The sequence below is a fragment of the Syzygium oleosum genome, unplaced genomic scaffold (assembly GCF_021117445.2).
Source record: "Syzygium oleosum isolate NSW1041296 unplaced genomic scaffold, Sole_v2.1 Sole_v2.15, whole genome shotgun sequence".
NCBI classification, from domain to species: Eukaryota; Viridiplantae; Streptophyta; class Magnoliopsida; order Myrtales; family Myrtaceae; genus Syzygium; species Syzygium oleosum.
This window is the reverse complement of record NW_026607499.1, coordinates 8,176,310-8,194,640: the sequence shown is the minus strand read 5'-3', so window position 1 is coordinate 8,194,640 and position 18,331 is coordinate 8,176,310. Positions and strand designations below refer to the sequence as shown.

Genomic DNA, 18,331 nt, shown 5'->3' with positions numbered 1-18,331 from the left:
CTCCCATTTTTATTGGCCGGCAATTATGTCCTGAAATAGCTAGTGACCTATATCATTTATAATGAAAACGATGCTTAATGAGCCAGTGTACCTCACAGTGTCACTAGGATTGTTGTACCGTTGTCTACGGCTACATCGTTTCACATCTCGAATACTCATTTTGGCGATTGACCTGAACGGCCACAACAACAAATGCTATCGAAAGATGCATTAAGCTGACCTCACTTTCCTCGAGACATCGTGAAGTTGATGCGAACGCAAGCATTTGCCGTAAAACAAAGGGAAAAGCGGCTTCATTCGGGAAGAACTGGGCGCTCCCCGCCGGGCAACCAGCTTTTGTTAGAAAAGGATGGTACATGTACAGGTAAAGTACGAGAAGGAAATAAAAAACGTCGACATATCCAATGTAGAGATCAGCATCCATGTTTGAAAAGCAAGGTTTATTCAAAGAGACCATAGTCTAGTCATCGGTTATGCATAAAAGTTTGAGGCATATATTCGCTTCAACTTTCATCACACGGTTAATCACTTCCACTTCTTGAACTTCCCTCCAAACATGCCATGCTTGCCATGCTTCCCAAACTTCCCATGCTTCCCGTGCTTGCCGAATTTCCCTTGCTTGAACTTCCCGTGGCCGAGGCCATGGCCATACCCGCCGTAGGGGGCGCCATGCGACATGTGATGAGCACCATGAGACAACTGGTGGGCACCGTAAGCAGCTGCAGCAGCAGCAGCTCCTCCAGCTAAAAGAGCCCCCATACCTCCGTGCCCTACGTTAAAACGAGATGAGAGGGAAACCCCATTATATCGACTATCTCCATGCGTCGCCAAAAATTAACATTTCAATTCCAATCAAACTCACAACTTCAAGACCTGAAGAATCAAACGGGACATCGATATGAAATACCATGATACGACTAGAGCTACCAAAAGAACAAGTCGAGCAATTCTGATTATGAGCAAACTCTCAAGGGCCATCTGATATCGATTTCGGGTTAATCTAAAGTGTCACTACAGTAAAGGTGCTCCTTAAATAGATAACCCAAGGACAGAAGCATATATGACGATGTAAACATGACAAACTGAGAAGGAATCCTGCGATTATGCAAATATGAAGTAACCGAGCAAGATCAAAAGTATACCTGAATGGTGCGCAGCGGACGGGCCAGAATGGCCTGCGGGGGGATATCCTTGTGGGGGATATCCTGAGGGCGGATAACCTTGCTGAGGATAACCTTGCGGAGGATATTCTTGCGGAGGATAACCTTGCTGAGGATATCCTTGCGGTGGATAACCTCCTTGAGGAGGGTATCCTTGAGGAGGATAACCTTGAGGAGGGTATGCACCAGGTGGAGGGTACTGGCCAGGAGGATATCCATGGGAACCGCCAAGCCCTAGCTGGCTGAACAGCCCTTTGTCAGATTCGTCGTGCTTGTCCTTTCCGCCTCCCATTGTTTCAGAAAAACAAAGTTTGCTTCACTGCCAGGGGAAACACAATCTCTTGAGATAAAGTAGAAAATTACAAACACAAGAAATATCACCTAAGCAGAACGTTGGCGAATTATTCGCAGTTTAACAATCGAAATCCCCGAATGGAATATCGTGGCATCAATACAGATTGAAAGATAAAGCAGACGAGAGATAATATGAAACAATTACATAACTTGGCCCTCCAGAAAAGATGAGTACTGATGTAATGCTACTTCTAACAATGATCAATGACGCGCAACAACATCCACAAAATGGTCAGCGCATTTTTATCATGTGATCAGCCAGACACAACTTCATCGAAGAATTAAGGGAAAGCTAGAATCACATTAAGTAAACCAACCAAATAATATGCCGACCAGTGAGAACTACTAGAAATTTAGAACCCAAAATCCAGAATGTCGGATCATAGGCGTAAGCCAACACCGCAAAAAGAAATCGGAGAACCTATTCCAGCGTGACGAATGCTAAAAAAAACAGAGACAACTTCCCACAGCTAGCCTCTATTTCGCAGATCGGAAAATCTACCTCGATCAAGAGAGCGAGTTAAGCACCCACCCCCTGTTCATAAACAACATCCTAGACATTTTCTCATGTGTAAACCCCCGTTCTCTCACTTCCCAATTCGTCAGAAACAATATCACAATTCCATTAAAAACAGGGCTCGGTCGATAATCGCGATTGATCTGCAAAACTCCAACCGGTTGAAAAGAAAACCGATCACGTAACAAGCACTCGACGACCCACCAGGTCAACTCTACGATACTCCCCCGACTCAGCGTTAAAACCCAAAACATCCTTTTTGTCGTACACCTACATTAACTCAAGGAATGGCCCTCACACAGGGCGGATCGGATCGGATCGGATCTGATCCTCTCCCTCTCTACAAACCAAGGACCTAATAATCTTCGAGACCCACAAAGCGAGCCCAAAAGATGCATCCGTTCGGTTTGACAAATCTCATCGCTAAACACAGGGTGACCCACTCGAACAACAAACATGCAGAATCTCTCAAATCCGAACCACCACCCTCTAGCCCACCGCCGATGCGGCGATCAACCGCGGAATCACACAACCGGACGCAAAAATTTTCGCCAAGAACATTATTGCTATAAGGGGGGGCGGATGACCCAAAGAACCTGAGGATCGCCATGAACAGAGAAAAGGGGAGATTTTTTTTTGCCCTTCGTACCTGTTGGAATTCGCAGCTGAAATCGCTCTCCGAAATCGGGATGGTAAGAATGAGGAACAGATAACGGCTGGGGCGTATATATAGTTTATTCTTTTCTATGAGGCCCACTGATGAGAACGCGTCGGAAATACGCGTAAACGACGCGTCTCCGAGCAATTTTTTTCTTTTTTCTTTTTTTGGCATGGGATGCGACCATGGCGCGCGTGTACATTGGACGGTCCTGGTCTGGCGGATAAGAAAAATCTCTTAACTCTTAAGAAATTGGTTTGACCGTCAATTAATTATTCAAGAAATATGCTCCCCGTATTGCGGCTATTGATGTACGTTTCTTACTTAGTGCTATCCACGAAAAATGCGAGAAAGCGTGATGTTAAATAGCAATTTTCATTATTGTGTTTCAATTAGAATCGTATATCATTCTCGTTTTATATAAAGTACTTTCAAGTTTAGAATTTAAAAATAATGGAACTGATTTTTTCTTTATGATAATACAAATGGTTCCTGAACTTTGGTCCAATATGTAATGTGGTATTGGTCTCTGAATTTTAGCTCACTGTGTAATATCATCTTTGAACTTTTAATTTGTTCACTATGATCCCTGAACTTTTGATACATGTTCAGTCCGGTCCCTGAACTATATGAAAATATTCAATGTTGTTCCCGAACTTGAATTAATAGAAGGATAACATTGAGCATCTTCATATAGTCTTGGGACTAATTGGAACATATATCAAAAGTCAAAGGGCCACATTGAACAAATTAAAAGTTTAGGGACCATGTTGCACATTAGGTTAAAATTCAACAACCACATTGAATAAATTAAAAATTTAGGGATTATATTACACATCAAATCAAAGTTTATGGACTATTTATGTCATTATCCTATCTTAGAGCATAATTACTCTCAGTCGATTACAGGAAAAAGAAATGAAGTTTCTCTATTCGTGGAAATGGCTACATTAAGTAGAAGTACAATTATGTAAGAATGGTCACCGATATCTACACACACATTTTTTTTTTTTGGTAAGGATATCTACACACACATTTTATATATTCAAAAGTAACATATATATATATATATATATATATATATATATATATATTGCTTTTGATCACATCTTTATCATGTGTAGATGGGCTAATTAGCATATTTGGGAAATTTTTTCCTAAACTCAAGGACCAATCAATCAGTACAATAAAAGTATCCATTCTATAATTCCTAAACTTCTTTTTACACTACTTGAAATGCTAAATAATCGAGCTAAGAAACCACTTCAAAATCGAATAAACTATATATAGAAAAATAAGAAAACTCATTAAAAAAATCTATGAAGATTCTTATCACTTAAACACTAATTATAATTGTACTCATTTACCTTGAAACTCAAAAGAAAAGAGATGTCACAATAAAAGAAAAAAAGGTAGGAAATATACTATTCTACCTTGGAAATTATGGAATAATCAACAAAATTTCCTAAGAAGGCCACATCACCATTTAGATAATGAAAGAGAATCAAGGAACGGCCTTAATGATTATGTTTTTCCGTTTGAATATTCACTTTGTCTCCACTTAGCATTATATTAGCAGAGTATGATTTCTCTGGATAAGTGCAATTGAAATTCTCAAACTCGTCACGAAAATACAATTAAATTCTAAAAATTTTCGATTTGTGAAATTAAGTCCGAAAATTTATCCAATTTGTTCGATCAAGTACTTTTGTTAGCTCCATCCAACTTTTAATGAAAAATGCCGATATGGTTTTTTTAATGTTTTGGAGACCATGTGGCAATGGTTAGCACCAAACGGATGCCATGTCAGCAAAAAAAGAAAAATAGGAAAAAGGAAAAATTACCTCAAGAAAATGAAAAACACGGAGAGAGATTGATCGTTGGTCTTCATCGGAGTACCAATCATTGGTCTTTCAACCAAGTAGCGGCATTGGCGAGGTTCAGTAGCTCTAGCGCATGGTGGTGGTGCCTCACCACCACTTCGCGAGGGCGGGCCAATGCTCGCATCAAAGTTGAGAGGCCCGGCCACCCCTTGCGTGGTGGTGGCAAGCTGGGAGAGAGCTTGGAGGCCCTTGCCTGCTTGTGGAGAATGCTATTGGCTCTTGCGTGTGGTCGGCGAAGGTGGGAGATGGCGCCGCCCCATTCAAGCAACCTCGGCCACCGTGAGAAACCCCCAAGCGATCATCTCTCTATCTTCTCTTCTTTCTTTCTTTTTTTTTTTTTAGTTTTTCAAACTGCATAACGTTCATATTTTTCGTCACTCAAATTGGATAGAATTAACGGATGTACTTAATTGGACAAATTTTACTAATCGAAGAAGTCTCAGGACTTGATTGTTCAAATTAAAAAAATTTAGGACTTAATTGCTTTTTTCGTGACAAGTTTTTATTGCTTCAGTTAAACTTACCCCCTATATATTTCGACCAAGGAAAAAAACTTACCCCTATAATATATGGAGGATTCCATGGAAATTTGACACTGAAATCATTTTTGAATATGTTTTATAGCATGGAGAGCTCAAAGGAAGGTTACCGCCTCTAACGCTTATGAAAGAACTCGACCAAGAAAGATTAAAGCTATCAATGCATTAATTGGTACAGTCAAAATCAAACATTTCTCAAGAAGCACTCTTGAAATTGAGTTCTTTAATGTGAAAATACGATAACGTTAGAATGGATGGACATTGTTGACTTTTGGGAGTTTCCCCAGAGAAAAGGGGAGATATTCACTTCATCATCTTGTATTAGCGAAGAACCGCCCGTTGCAGACTCTCAGACTTATCAACACCTGCTTTCTCTGAAAAATTCAAAGTCGTAGACACGATCCCAAGCTACATTCATGGTCAAAATCTTAACAGGCTAAGTGAGATAGTCGGTCGAGTTGGTTAAAGGAGGCTTACCCCCCGGTGGAGTCCTGCTTGGTCACGAGTTCGAATTCCCGAGTCGATATTAGGTCTGACGAAATTCTATTTCGTCCATGGTGTAGGTTCCGCTCGTGTAATAGGCGTCAGGATCACTCTGGCTTCACTTCAACTCGCAGACGGTGATGCAACGAGGGGCTTGCCAATTTTCGGGGTAAAAATTAGACTTCTTGTTAATTCCATCCTAGATACCAATGTGAAAAGGTTTATGACTAAATTAGTCATATTGAAATGTTTAGAATAAAATTGGTACAAATACAATAAATTTAGGACTTTTATTTTTACTTTTTCCCAGCTTATGACAATTGAAGAGCAACAATGAGGCGGACGAGCTACTATGGCAATGGCCTGGGGTGGCAGAGGCGGCGATTAATCACAACGACGAGAAATGGCTCGATCGTGAGCCCAATTAGTCGATGCCTACACTTCTCCCGTCGTCGTTCGGGATGAATCGGGTCAAGACAAGATCTCCTCCTCCTTCAAATCTCAAGTTCTCGTCGACATCCAGGGGCGACGAAGGGCATAAAGAGATTGGATACAAAGCGGTAGCTGTCCCTTGTTCAGGTATGCAATTTACCTCAAATGAAGTCGAATTAGTCAGAAATGCCACGTTTTGTCTTTTGCCCACGTTGGACTTCAATTTTTTTAAAAGGAGCCATGTAGGACTCTTTGCCGGAAAATGTTGCTGGAGACACTTAAGTAGTCATTTTTTTATTCGATGTAACAAAAAGTTTTGGCATTGAAAGTATCGTAAGAAAATTATAGCTCTTCTAATATTCTATTACCCAATTTCTACAGAGAGTTGGCAAATTTATATATCACTAAGCAGTAAGCAAGACAAATAAAAGATGGTAAGCTAATTAAAAAATTGATAGTTTTTTTTAAATGAAATTTTTGTAAGTAACTTAAATGAGTTTTGGTGAACTAAAACTAGTTGATAATCCAATGTAATTGTAAGTCGCACAAATAAAGATTTATAAATTCATACAAGAGTTGATCAATTCGAGGCATTTGTAAGAAAGACAAAGAAAAACTTGGTAAACATAACAAAAATTGACAAGTTAAAAAAGAAAAAAAACAAATCAGCTGCCAAGTAACTAAAACGAGAATCAGCATCAGCATTTATGTTTTCGTGTATGTCTCCTGATTTTTGGATGCTCGAGTTCTCATCCTTTCCGCAAGAAAAATAAGCAGCAGTAAGTATTCTCGTGACAGAAGATGGAATCAGACTTAGCAAATGAATGTTAGCATTGCCATGACTAGAGCAACCGAACTCAAAATGCTTAGACAAGCAATGAGCTAGTAATTGAAGCTGTCTAACCCCCAGCAAAGATGCAATTCAACCCCCTTTTCATATCTCAAGCAGTCTACAAAGTAACAATCACATTGACCAGACATCGACGTAGAACAATCTAACCAGGCCGAGGAAGCAATCATTGCACTCTGACAGGTTGTGACGATAGCAGTTTAACAATCTCCGAGATACCCACCCTGTCTTTCCCTTCCAAGATGCTCTTTAACTTCTCTTCGCAAAGAAGGTCCTTCTTGATTCCAGGATTCTGCAGGTAACATGACAGTGTCAAGCTGAATAAATAAGAACTCCAACATTCTAAAGGACCAGAAATGGAAGGTAAGCCGAAGAGGTAGTGTAGGTATATAGTCTCATCACTAGTATGATCATGTGAAGAAGAGTAAAGAGTATATGGTAACACTGATGTAGTTCCAAGTACTTGTCAGGTGTCGGTATGAAGTATCATTGCAACATCTGTGGCAGAAAACTTGCTTGTTACTTACATCCTACAGTCTGCGGTAAGAGTCCCACGTAAGCGAAATATAAAATCCATTTCAACAGAACTGACGTTCCTCTTGAGTTTTTAGCTCAACAAGATTTTTCTGCACAGGAAAAGTCTCAAGGACACGATGATCCACTGAAACTAGTGCACCAGACAATGTGTGGCGACTAGAGCAACTCCGATGCTAACCCGAGGAATTCAATGAATCCCAACAAAAAACAATTAGAAAGGAATACAAGCCAACTCCATGTGCCACAATTAGTGAACAAGATGAATGAAAGATTCCATCAGCCAAGCAATTTATACCGAGGGTCACGTAAATAAAGGAACCAAATTCTTAGTCTCTACTGCTTAAAACCCCCAGCCTAGGACTTCACGAAAAACCATCAATCTAGGACTTTGCAAACATATTGACGACGTCCTCTGGCTCTGCACCATCAATTCAGCTCCAAGGAGGCAAATCTGGCTTCGTTTCACAAGACCGATCGAGATTCAGCATAAGCACCACATGATTATCACGGACCGCTCGGTGTGACATTTCAATCGATACAATTGTTTCTTTCTAAAACTCCAACAACAAAAAAAAAAAAAGCTTCTTTTTCTTTTTCTTTTTATTTTTCAACAATCTCTTTCCGTATCTGCGCTCCTCACATTCTCACAGTAAATTCATCGAACACCTGGAGTGCTTGATGAACAAACCCAAACCGAATTAACACGAGAGAGAGGGAGAGGACCTGGCGGGTGTGGAGCTTAATGAACCGGGAGACCAGGACAGCAGTTTCGGATCGAGAAACCTCGGGGATGCCCATGAACTTGCCCAGCTCCGAGGAAGCCGACGGTTGCTGCGCTTCTTTTCCCTTTGACAGATCCTTGGCCCGTGCCAATCCCCCGGAGGTAGGACGGAATTTGGCGCTGCCCCCCTTCGCCGCCGACGCCAATATCCTCGCGACCGCCATGTCTGCTCTGCTTTTGATAGCTCCCAGCTCCTTTCTTCGGTTTTCCGATCCTGCCGTGCGATTTGCGATCTATCCTATATGTCCCGGTCACGCTCGAGGTGATTAGGAATATTACGCACTTGTTAATCGCTCATTAAGGAAAGATTACAATTTTAACGCGTCGTCAAAAATCGAAATTCGTTTATAAAATATATATTTGGTAGGTATTCGACATTACAGAAAGGTGAAGAAGTTACGAATATGCCAACGAATAAAATCTTACTCCATATTTTAAGGGGAAAATATCACCAAAAACCTTAAATTATGCCACTTGTGATAAATTTACCTTGAACTTTTTTTTGTGACACGAAAAACCCCAAATTATGCGACTTGTGACACATTTACCCCATAGTACTTTGGCCCATGGGCATTTTCTTCTTTTTTCTTTTTCCGTTTTTTTTCCTTTTTTTTTCTTTTCTTCTCCGGTGAGGGCTGCCCTCACCCGACGTCGGCGAGGGTCGCCCTCGCCAGATCTGGCAAGGGCAACCCTAGCCTGAATCGGGCGAAGTCGCCCGACGCCGGATCTGGCGAGGGCAACTCTCGCCGGCGTCGGGCGAGGCTGCCCTCGTCGAAGAAGAAAAGAAAAAAAAAAGGAAAAAAAAAACAGAAAAAGGAAAAAGACAAAAATGCCCATGGGTTAAAGTATTGTGGGGTAAATGTGTCACAAGTGACATAGTTTGGGGTTTTTCGTGTCACAAAAAAAGGTTCAAGGTAAATTTATCACAAGTGGCATAGTTTAGGGTTTTTCGTGTTACAAAAAAAAATTCAGGGTAAATTTGTCATAAGTGGTATAGTTTGGAATTTTTTATGGTATTTTCCCTATTTTAAAAAGTCACAAATCAAGTGTGATTATTATTGATTGTGCATCTATCGATAATAATTTCATTATATTGACATTCACTAATCGCATGAAAATAATTTATTTGCAAAACTAGGAGTTACTTTCTCTAAGAAGAAAAAAGTATAATATGTTCGTAATTATTAGGGAGCGAACTTATAAATGTGTTGAAAGTTGTCTTTTGCAATGAAAAATTGTTACTATTGTGACAAAAAGTTATTGGTCGTATGTAACTATCTATTGACTTTTCGATTATGAAAAGTTATTAGACACAATAAAAAAAGTCATATGATATGATTGCTTACTTGACTTTTAATATGAAAACTTATCAGTTAGATGGAGCAGTTAGCACTAATTATGTTAGATGTGGCTTTCCTCCTCAAGTTACCATCACATCACAAAGATTTGGGTTTGTTTGTCTAGATTTATAAAAAATCAAAATATTTCTTGAATTCTAAAAACCTATATATATATTGTTAAGATTTCAAGTGCTTAATATTAAAAGATTTTCAAAGTGCGCAGACCACAAGATTTGAAGGAAAAAATAAAAAATAAAAGTCACTTCGGACATATACAATATCCAAACATGTATCCCGAATTTTTAATTTTCAATATCGTCAAAGTGGATTGGCTCAGCTAGTAAGGTTAGAACTCTCCGCGTATCATGCTCAAATTCGAATTCTATTGTCAACAGTCCCCTTTGATAACCTCAGCATGAGGTAACCTCCTTCCTCCTAAATTTTTTTGACAAAAAAAAAAATTACAACACTTATTTGGGTTATCAAACAGACCGTAAGTTGTTGAAGACTACTCTTTTCAATTGAAAATGTTAAATAGTAGCCCTATCTTAGGCCACTCGTTAACTCTTATTAAATATGCCTTGAAAATCGAAAATTTGCTATTTCAAGTAATTAGCTTCCTTAAAACGTGTACTTCTTCAATTTCCAAAACTTCTTGAAAAAAGTGCAATTAATTTGAGTTAAGTTAATCAGCGTCTAAGTGTACTTATTGACAAAACCCTTCTTCAATATGAAAATTTCCAATAAAAAAACCCCTCAACTTGAAAGGATTACAAATTTCTACATACGTGAACCAAACTGTCTGACGGTAAGCTCCTCTAGTAGAAACAGTGTCGACAATATCGATCAAATTTTGGTTTGACGGTCTCAACTTTGGACCATTTCTGCAAGGCTTTCTAGTCTTAAAAACTGCTGGAGAGCAAGACAGACACGATTTTTCACTTTCACCAAGAATCCCGTAATCAAGGATGGTGGAACTTTACACTTCATCTTACCTTTCTAAGAAAGTCTCTATAGACCTCCTCAGCATTTCTTTAACCACAACAGAGCCCAGATGGAGACTTTCTTGCTCGCAGAATGATCACTACAAGAAGACTTTTGATTATGTAAAGCGAATCAAATACATCATAAGATGGTGGTGATACAACTCGCCGTATCCGCTCCAAGCCCACGTCGCGGAGAAACCATAAACCAGACAGCTTCGAAAGGCCCTCGGGATCGGAAGCAGCTATTCACAATACAAGAGTATTCGCTTCACATTTCCTTACTTCATCGATAACCCACAAGGCTTCCCAGAAAGTGTCTATCTCATACCCACTCATTCCCAGTGCGAAGCAGTTGACCATAATGAAATCTTACTTGAAAGTGTTTTGAGTGCAGGGTGCAGGTAGTGACAGGCACTAATGGTGACGGTGTCTACTTCTCTGCTGGCTAGCAGAATCAAAATCCCCAGACGAATATGAATAAGAATGGTCCCGCGCCCGCCTGCTCCTTTCATGTCTATGGCGTTTATCAACTCCTTTTTTTTCAGAATCCCTCGAGTGCGACAGCTTCTTTTTGCTCCTTTTACTTCTGTGACGCCTATCAATATCATCCTCGGATGAATATGGATGCTTGTGCCTGCTCCTTTTGCGATGCTTCTTATCATCTTCTGAATCATCAGAAGAACTCGATTCAGAGTGATTGTGCTTCTTTTTATGCTTGTTCTTCTCCTTCTTGGACTTTCTCTCCCCATAATCAGAAGGTGAAGAGGATCCATCTTCTTCAAAGTCCTCTCTACTATCAGGAGATGACTGCCTTCTGTGCCTTCGCCTCTTCGAGGATTTTTGTTTCTTCGGTTTGCTTGCAGGAAAGCTAGACAGCAGATCCGGAATATTACTGGTGCTAAGAAAACCTATGCATTAAAGATGACCATGATTAGCATGACATTAGATTACAGTCTGTCACTGTTTTGCTGGTGGGAAATTTGTACCTCCATACTCGTCGAATATGTCCTCAGCGACTATTTGCTGGTTTGGATCATCAGGATTAAAACCTCCACGTGGGGGACTCATACCAGGTTTCTGTTTCAGTTCCCATTTCAGAGGCTGCAAAGCCAAAGGATGATGTTATTCATAAGAAAAAACATAACCCACTCCGTAAACAGTATAATATCATGCTGCATGATTAATTCTGACCAAATAAACATGAGATGAGCAATGCGGTAGATATATCCTCAATGAACCCAAAATGAAGGTTATGTGAGTGCACAGAAAAAATGAATTCTCAAATCAAAATAACAAAGGCATTTCATCAGCTAGCAAGAACAAAAAAAAATGCATGATGACAGGCCAAAAACTGAGATTATTTAAGATTATTTAACAACCGTATTTCACTAAAATTTGAAATTATTTTACATAGTATCTGTCCAGTTAGTGAGAAGGGCCAGAAAAGATAAATGAAGCAGAAGCAAAAGCATCTCACAATATTTATAAGTACTACGATATTCCTGGCAAGACGAGACTTACAAAGTTGATAATCAAGAAATGGAAATGTCAACAACTTTCGGATAATTCCAACACAACCTATAAAATTTATCCTGACCTCGGCCGGATCTGTGTGGGCCAGGATGGCAGTCAACGGATCATCTCTTTTTAGTCGACTCTCTTCATTTGGCATTATAACATCCTTCAATGGGCATTCACGATCACCACTTTGGTGACCAAAGTTCCCACATCTCAAACATTTGACATTTCGTATTTCAATCCCAAATGGCTTCACCCTTGCAGGAGCACCCGTTTCGAGCCTGTAAAATACAATTGGAAAGCAATATGCACATGAAACTGGTCCGGATGATAGGTTAACTTCTTTTGCATGAATAAATGCTAGAATAATCACAGCATAACATGCTATAGAAGATAAAGCTGAGAGTACTTGACATACAAGCGAAAATAAGTAAATCAATAATGACACATCCAAACCTCCACCTACTAATTAGAGTCAGAAACATGGATCCTCCTGTGAACCTATAACCTATATAATATGAGATCTTATGTAAGAGTTGTAAGACTCAGTCTCAGACACTTGAGAACCTTCGTTTGGTTATAATGAATTTCTTACTAGTATTCCAAGAGGCATTAAAATCTCAGTATAAACTGAGGAGATCTGCTTACTTCAAAAGCTCCAACTGTGGAAAAGTTCATGTCTAAAACAAATGAACCTCATTCCATGGCTGTGGGAAATGAATTATGCAATAATCAACGCTAGCACAGAGCCATGCCGCATTTATGTACGTGAAGGAATTAGAGAGCTTTATGAATATGCTCCACAAGAACAGTTGCTGATGATGTAGATTCAAGCATTGATCCAAGGAGAAGAAACTTAAAATCAGGCTAGAAATGACAGTGTAACCAGTATGTTCAGTTTGAGTTATCCGTTTTTTTTTTTCTCTAGAACTTAAGCTGTCTGGAACAGTGTTGTTAAATTGAAATGAATTGCAAACCCTATATTCCGAACCCTGAACCAAATCGAATCATGAATCGTAATTTTCAGTAAAAAGTTGTAAAAAAACTCCAGCAAATATGCATTTCTTACAAAAACTAAGCCATTAGTTGCCAAAAAACACATTAAAGCATTGTATATAAATATTGTTGAAAGAATTATACCCAAAACTGACACTGCTCTATTGTCAATTTCCAATCTAACTTCTAACTTCTGAAGGCCATAGAGGTGCAAAATGAAATAGTCCTAAAACACTTAAAAGAAAAAAGCAAACTGTCAACAACACTTAAAAAAAACCAACACACACAAAAAAATAAAAAACACTATTATGGTCTGCTGAAGCCAGCTAAGAGACGAGACTAATCTTAAATAACTCAAGCTGTGACTGTTGTCCAAGGCATACGATTTACACAAGCTAAATGGAGGGTCAGAGGCTTGCAAAGGCTGGCATTGTTGCCAGTGGTGGCAACGGCCGGTTTAGACCCGGTGACGGCTGGTCTAGAGCTGACAACGAGTAGTCTAGCAGCTTTACAAGTTCCTTTGCTAGCCTGAGGCCTGAGAGAACCAAGGTCTGCTGGCGTGTTTGCAAATTTCTTTTTTTTCCTGTTCCATTTTCCTTACAGTTGCTTTTTTCAAGTTTCAGCTCATTTTTTCTCTTTAGAACCCAATACTTTTGAGCCCAACCTCTATCATAAAACACAACAGAGCAAATTGTCATTTTCCTCCTAAATCGTAGAGTATTGTACGATTCATCTTGGACCGTGCAATTCGCTTACGATTCATGCACTCTGATAATTCATGAGTGTGAGATGGATTGATCAAAGGGTGAACCGAACCAAATTGTGCGATCCAGATCGTGCATTGGGCGATTTTTGCAACATTACTGGAAAACTGACCCACAATGCATATCATGCGTTTATCCTATTATTCACCCTTGGCTGTAAGCCAAACCTTACACAAGGCACGTATGATGTGAAAGTAATTACAGTTTAACAGCATACATGAGGAAATGCCTAGATTTAAACCCTTAACCTACCTGAAGTTTGAGTATCATTTATATTTAACCGTTTTTCTCAACAATTTGCCGTCAGGAAGTAGTTGACTAACATAGCAAAGTACAGCATAAGCATGCTTACAAATCATCTAAACCAATTTTGCTGAAATCTTAGTACTAGTGAATACAACATGCTACGTCCAGCAACACTTTGACCTGACCATTGCAAAGACTACAAAAAACAATATGAACCAGGTCAATTCAGCATTCTAGCATCAAACATGGGGTACGAATCCTATTATCAAGAACAAGATTGCTGCTTAAATATCTCTCATGGTGTTTTATACTGATGCGCAAAATCATTACCTAAAGCGGTGCCATCAAATGGAAAAAGAAGACTCTCCATTCCAGAAACTTGCTACCCTACTTTCATGGCAAGACATTGCAATTGAGCTGAAACAAAGCAAGTATGAAAAGGTACCGTGGAGCATTTTTAAGGATCCCAAACTCCTCTTCTGTTGGCAGAGGACGCCCGAAAACATCTTTTGGCCTAGGTTTTTTCTTTTCTTCAGCAGGGTGATCTCTTTGCTCAGGAGGCCTGCCAGTCATAAAATGGAACTTGTAACAAACATAATAAAGGCATGTGCCAGTCCTCACCAATAACAAAAACAAAAAGGAGTCGCCAAGTAGAGTATGCAGATGCATAGTACATTGAACTGGAGGCTCCACAGATAAGTGGGTCCTGAGTTGGGTTACTCTGCTCCTGCCTTCTCCGTTCATCCTCAATTTCTGCAGCTTTGGCACTTTCAGCATTGAAACCTGGTGGTCTAACATACATGAAGCTAACAGCCTTCATAATCTCCACCTACATTATTCAAAAGAAAAGATAATTATAGACCCCGAAAATAGCAGGGATATGAATAAGGTTGCGCATTTCTAATCCTCATCAAGATAAAATTAGCATACTAGTAACCATCTTATAAAATATTGGCCACCAGACATTGCAAAGTAGGTGTTGTTCTCACTGTCTGTCAAGTGTCCCTAGGAAGTAATGGGTGGCTAGCATTGCTTCATTCATGTCTCTCAAGTGTCAATAAATTCCCTTTCAGCCTCTTCAGAAAACCCAATCAAGACCCAAGGTCAAACCCCCGATTCGAGGGAATTGTCCCGTATCAGAACGAGAAACTAAAGGGGACATAGCATAACAGTTAACTAGCCAAAGGATAGAAGGTTGTAACAGCCTGTGCAACAAAACAAGCCTAAAAACTGGAGCCGCATAGTATTGCGATAATCTACACCAACGATAACAGGACAGTAATGGCAATTGGAAGCCATTACACAATACGAAACGTAAAGGGCCAAAACCGTACCTTCTCCTTCTCTTTCTTGGAGATGAGAGCAGCCTGGCGAAAGAACTCCTGCTCCTGAGCATACTGCAGAAGAAGCGACCAGCCAGCCAACCAGCCAGTCAATCAATCAAAATCACACACAAAACAAATCGGAAAAGCCACGAGGCGAACAGCGAGGGAGTGGGAGGGAGGGAGAGAGAGCGGAGAGACCTCGCGGGCGACATCGTCGGCGCGGCGCTCGCGCTCGGCGTGGACCTGCTCGGCGATCCACTTGCGGCGCTGGTTAGGATAGGAGAGGGGGTGCCAGGGCTTCTGGTTGAGGTAGGAGTGGCTCCACGCCGTGCCCGCCTTGGTCTTGTAGTCGACTTCTCCTCCTCCGACGATGGCTTTGTCGGCGAACCTCTTGCTCAGCCTCAACCCTTCTCCCTCTTCTCCTTCCATCTTCCTCCCTCGGTCTTTCTCTGTGATTGTTTTGATCCGTGCGGGTGCTCTCTCCAGAGCTCAAAAGGGTCGGATCTTAGCCGGGCGAACCCGTTTTTAAAAACGGGTCCCTAGATCGCACCGACCCGCAAATCCTTGATGAATATATACATAAATATTTTCGAAGATACTCAAAATGACAGGATCACCGGTTCCGGTCCGGTTCCGGGCGGTCCCGGGTGATCGGGGCAGTTCCCGATTTTTTTGCACAACCCCTAGACAGGATAACAAGGGTAAGGAAAATTTCAAATAAATGCATAAATTGAGATTATTTTTTTAATAGAGGATTGAGAGTAAATTTTATTTAGAATAATTGCATAAAGTGAGAAACTCAGTTTTAAATAAGGGCCGGACTTCGTCAGCCGACCGGCGAGCATATGCGAGTCATATGAACTTTCTAGCTATCGAAGTAGGAGCACTTCGGATAAAAAAAAATCTGGATAAAAACTAGCAAATCCCTAAAAAAAAAAAAGTCCAAATTGCTTCTTCTTTCTTTCCAGTTCGTGGAGCATTCTCTGTTCAATCAAAGATTTCGCCGAAGCATGGGTCACTTTTGATCTCCACTCACGTGCGACCGAGGGTCGGGATTCTCCGTCACCTTTCCTAAGGTTCACAGTTATTTTGGGAAAAGTATCAAAAAAAATCTTAAACCTATTACATTTGTGTCAATTTAGTCATAAACCTTTTTTTTATATAAATTTAGTCATAAACATTTTGAACTAGTGCCAATTTAGTCATTCCGAACTAATTTTGGCCGGATATTACTGACGTGGACGCCGGCCAATCTACATGACATTGTAGATGCTAACATGGACAATTTTAATAATTTTTCGATTTTTTTATTATTTTTTTCTATCTTCCTCCCTTTGCTCGTGACTGGCCACCGGCCACAAGCGATGGTTGGACGGGCTGCGGCGGCCTTGCCAGATTTGGGGAGGGAAGCCCTCGCCTGGCCGGGGCTTGCCCAGGCCACGCCAAGCCTTGCTTGGTCGAGCGACAGTGACCCTTGCCCAGGCGAGGGTAGGCCGCCCAGCCATGGCCGGTGGCCAGCCATTGCCTGTGGCCAGTCACCAGCAAAGGGAAGAAAGAAAAATATCAGAAAAAATAATAAAAAACTCAAAATATTATTAAAATATTATTAAAATTTTCACATTAGCGCCGACGGTGCCACTTAGGCCGGTTGGCAACCACATCATCAATATCAGGCTGAAATTAGCTGGAAGGATTGAATTGACACTAATTCAAAAAGTTTTGGACTAAATTGGCACTAAAAAAAGGTTTAAAACTAAATTGGCACAAATGCAATAAGTTTATGACTTTTTTGACTTTTTTCCTCGGTTCTCTTCGATCTCCACTCACTTTCAACCGAGGTCGATTTTATTGTAATGGCTGCAGCTAATCCTTCATTCGTCAAAGAGAAGGCGATTGCAGCTTGTAGAAGCAACATGTCGACAAGGTGTAGAAATCTCGTGGAGCATCACCCCAATCGCAGAGAGGACAGTGTTGGAAGGAGGAACATTTTTGCTATTTTAGTATTGCTTTGGCTTGTATGGTCGGATTTATGGGTGCGTTCTATCTCATTTTGTTCAAATCGATGCATATAAGTTGCATTTTCTAATAGTAAGAGTATCCACTGTGCATTTTTTAGATGGATTTGCTGCTGTCATGGTCCTACGATTGGGGTTCATATTTTGCAATTTTTTGATCTTTCGTTTTTCTTTCATATATTTTATCGTTATCGGTTAGAGCTCGTCGTAAAAACCGGGTTTAGGCATGTCATGGAACTGTTGAAATATTTATTAATACTAAAGCCAACTCTGGATATAACTTTGTTTCGATCTGCTAGAAAACCTTTTGGTCCCTGTATATGTTTGGCCATATACTTTATCCCCATTTGTTCTCAAAGATCACTTGTAAGTTTACTGCATTGCAATTCTTACTAAATCATCCCAAGATCCCAAAAAAGGCCAGCAAGTATACTGGCGATTATACTGTTTTAGTAGTGTACTGGAGAAAGAAAATTAATCTCAATATCTCCCATTTTGTCGAGTGTATCATACTGTATTATTTCCAGGTTTAGTTCATTGTTGATCTGGCCTTCTGTACTTGTATCAATTAGTTCAAGAAATATCATGATCACAACCATTAGGGGTAATTAGTTTTAAGGTAGGTAGGTTCCAGCTGAAGTTATCGTGTTAGAACCGGTTTCCAGTTTTGAAAATCTAGAACCTACCTTATAGGTCTTGGAAGCAACCTTTGAATTCCAAGATCTATGTGAAAACCTGTTTTTTTTTATATTTTTTTTTGTTCTTTTTTTTGGGTTTCATTTTTTATAGAAAAATAATATGAGCAATAAATTCAAAAAAAAATGAACAATAGAATTTCCTATCCACCAAAAGCAACAATTTATAAGATGAACATGTACCATTATAGATGATAAATTGTTCAAAACACATAATATAAAACATGAATTACAAAACTTCATTCCTCATTC

At 40.0% G+C, this 18,331-nt stretch overlaps 3 protein-coding genes across 4 annotated transcripts; all 3 read right to left on the bottom strand.

Moving 5' to 3' along the window:
- Positions 1 to 271: 271 nt before the first annotated feature.
- On the bottom strand, positions 272 to 2,803 carry LOC115675609 (glycine-rich protein A3). Of its 2 annotated transcripts, XM_056318401.1 has the most exons (4): positions 2,681 to 2,803; positions 1,296 to 1,479; positions 1,143 to 1,265; positions 272 to 770 (listed from the first exon to the last, which is right to left on the bottom strand). In XM_056318401.1, exons 2-4 carry the CDS (start codon positions 1,450 to 1,452, stop codon positions 526 to 528), a joined length of 525 nt encoding a protein of 174 aa, XP_056174376.1. In that variant the 5' UTR covers positions 1,453 to 1,479; positions 2,681 to 2,803; the 3' UTR covers positions 272 to 525. The 2 variants fall into 2 exon arrangements, with proteins under 2 accessions (XP_056174376.1, XP_030454190.1); XM_030598330.2 differs by having other exon boundaries at positions 1,143 to 1,479.
- Positions 2,804 to 6,839: 4,036 nt separating this feature from the next.
- LOC115675388 (upstream activation factor subunit UAF30) lies at positions 6,840 to 8,493 on the bottom strand. Its single transcript, XM_030598015.2, has 2 exons — positions 8,137 to 8,493; positions 6,840 to 7,168 (listed from the first exon to the last, which is right to left on the bottom strand). Exons 1-2 carry the CDS (start codon positions 8,356 to 8,358, stop codon positions 7,043 to 7,045), a joined length of 348 nt encoding a protein of 115 aa, XP_030453875.2. The 5' UTR covers positions 8,359 to 8,493; the 3' UTR covers positions 6,840 to 7,042.
- Positions 8,494 to 10,612: 2,119 nt separating this feature from the next.
- On the bottom strand, positions 10,613 to 15,841 carry LOC115675560 (uncharacterized zinc finger CCHC domain-containing protein At4g19190). Its single transcript, XM_030598284.2, has 7 exons — positions 15,568 to 15,841; positions 15,379 to 15,441; positions 14,719 to 14,873; positions 14,490 to 14,606; positions 12,118 to 12,319; positions 11,507 to 11,621; positions 10,613 to 11,428 (listed from the first exon to the last, which is right to left on the bottom strand). The coding sequence occupies exons 1-7, from the start codon at positions 15,796 to 15,798 to the stop codon at positions 10,935 to 10,937; spliced, it is 1,377 nt and encodes a 458-aa protein (XP_030454144.1). The 5' UTR covers positions 15,799 to 15,841; the 3' UTR covers positions 10,613 to 10,934.
- Positions 15,842 to 18,331: the final 2,490 nt, after the last annotated feature.

Coding starts and splice junctions, on each gene's coding strand:
- LOC115675560 (XM_030598284.2), bottom strand. CDS start 15,798: ATGGAAGGAGAAGAGGGAGAAGGGTTGAGGCTGAGCAAGAGGTTCGCC. Junction 15,442..15,567: donor CCGACGATGTCGCCCGCGAG/GTCTCTCCGCTC, acceptor CTTCTTCTGCAG/TATGCTCAGGAGCAGGAGTT. Junction 11,429..11,506: donor CATATTCGACGAGTATGGAG/GTACAAATTTCC, acceptor TTTAATGCATAG/GTTTTCTTAGCACCAGTAAT.
- LOC115675609 (XM_030598330.2), bottom strand. CDS start 1,452: ATGGGAGGCGGAAAGGACAAGCACGACGAATCTGACAAAGGGCTGTTC. Junction 771..1,142: donor GTCCGCTGCGCACCATTCAG/GTATACTTTTGA, acceptor GTTTTAACGTAG/GGCACGGAGGTATGGGGGCT.
- LOC115675388 (XM_030598015.2), bottom strand. CDS start 8,358: ATGGCGGTCGCGAGGATATTGGCGTCGGCGGCGAAGGGGGGCAGCGCC. Junction 7,169..8,136: donor TTAAGCTCCACACCCGCCAG/GTCCTCTCCCTC, acceptor TGTTACCTGCAG/AATCCTGGAATCAAGAAGGA.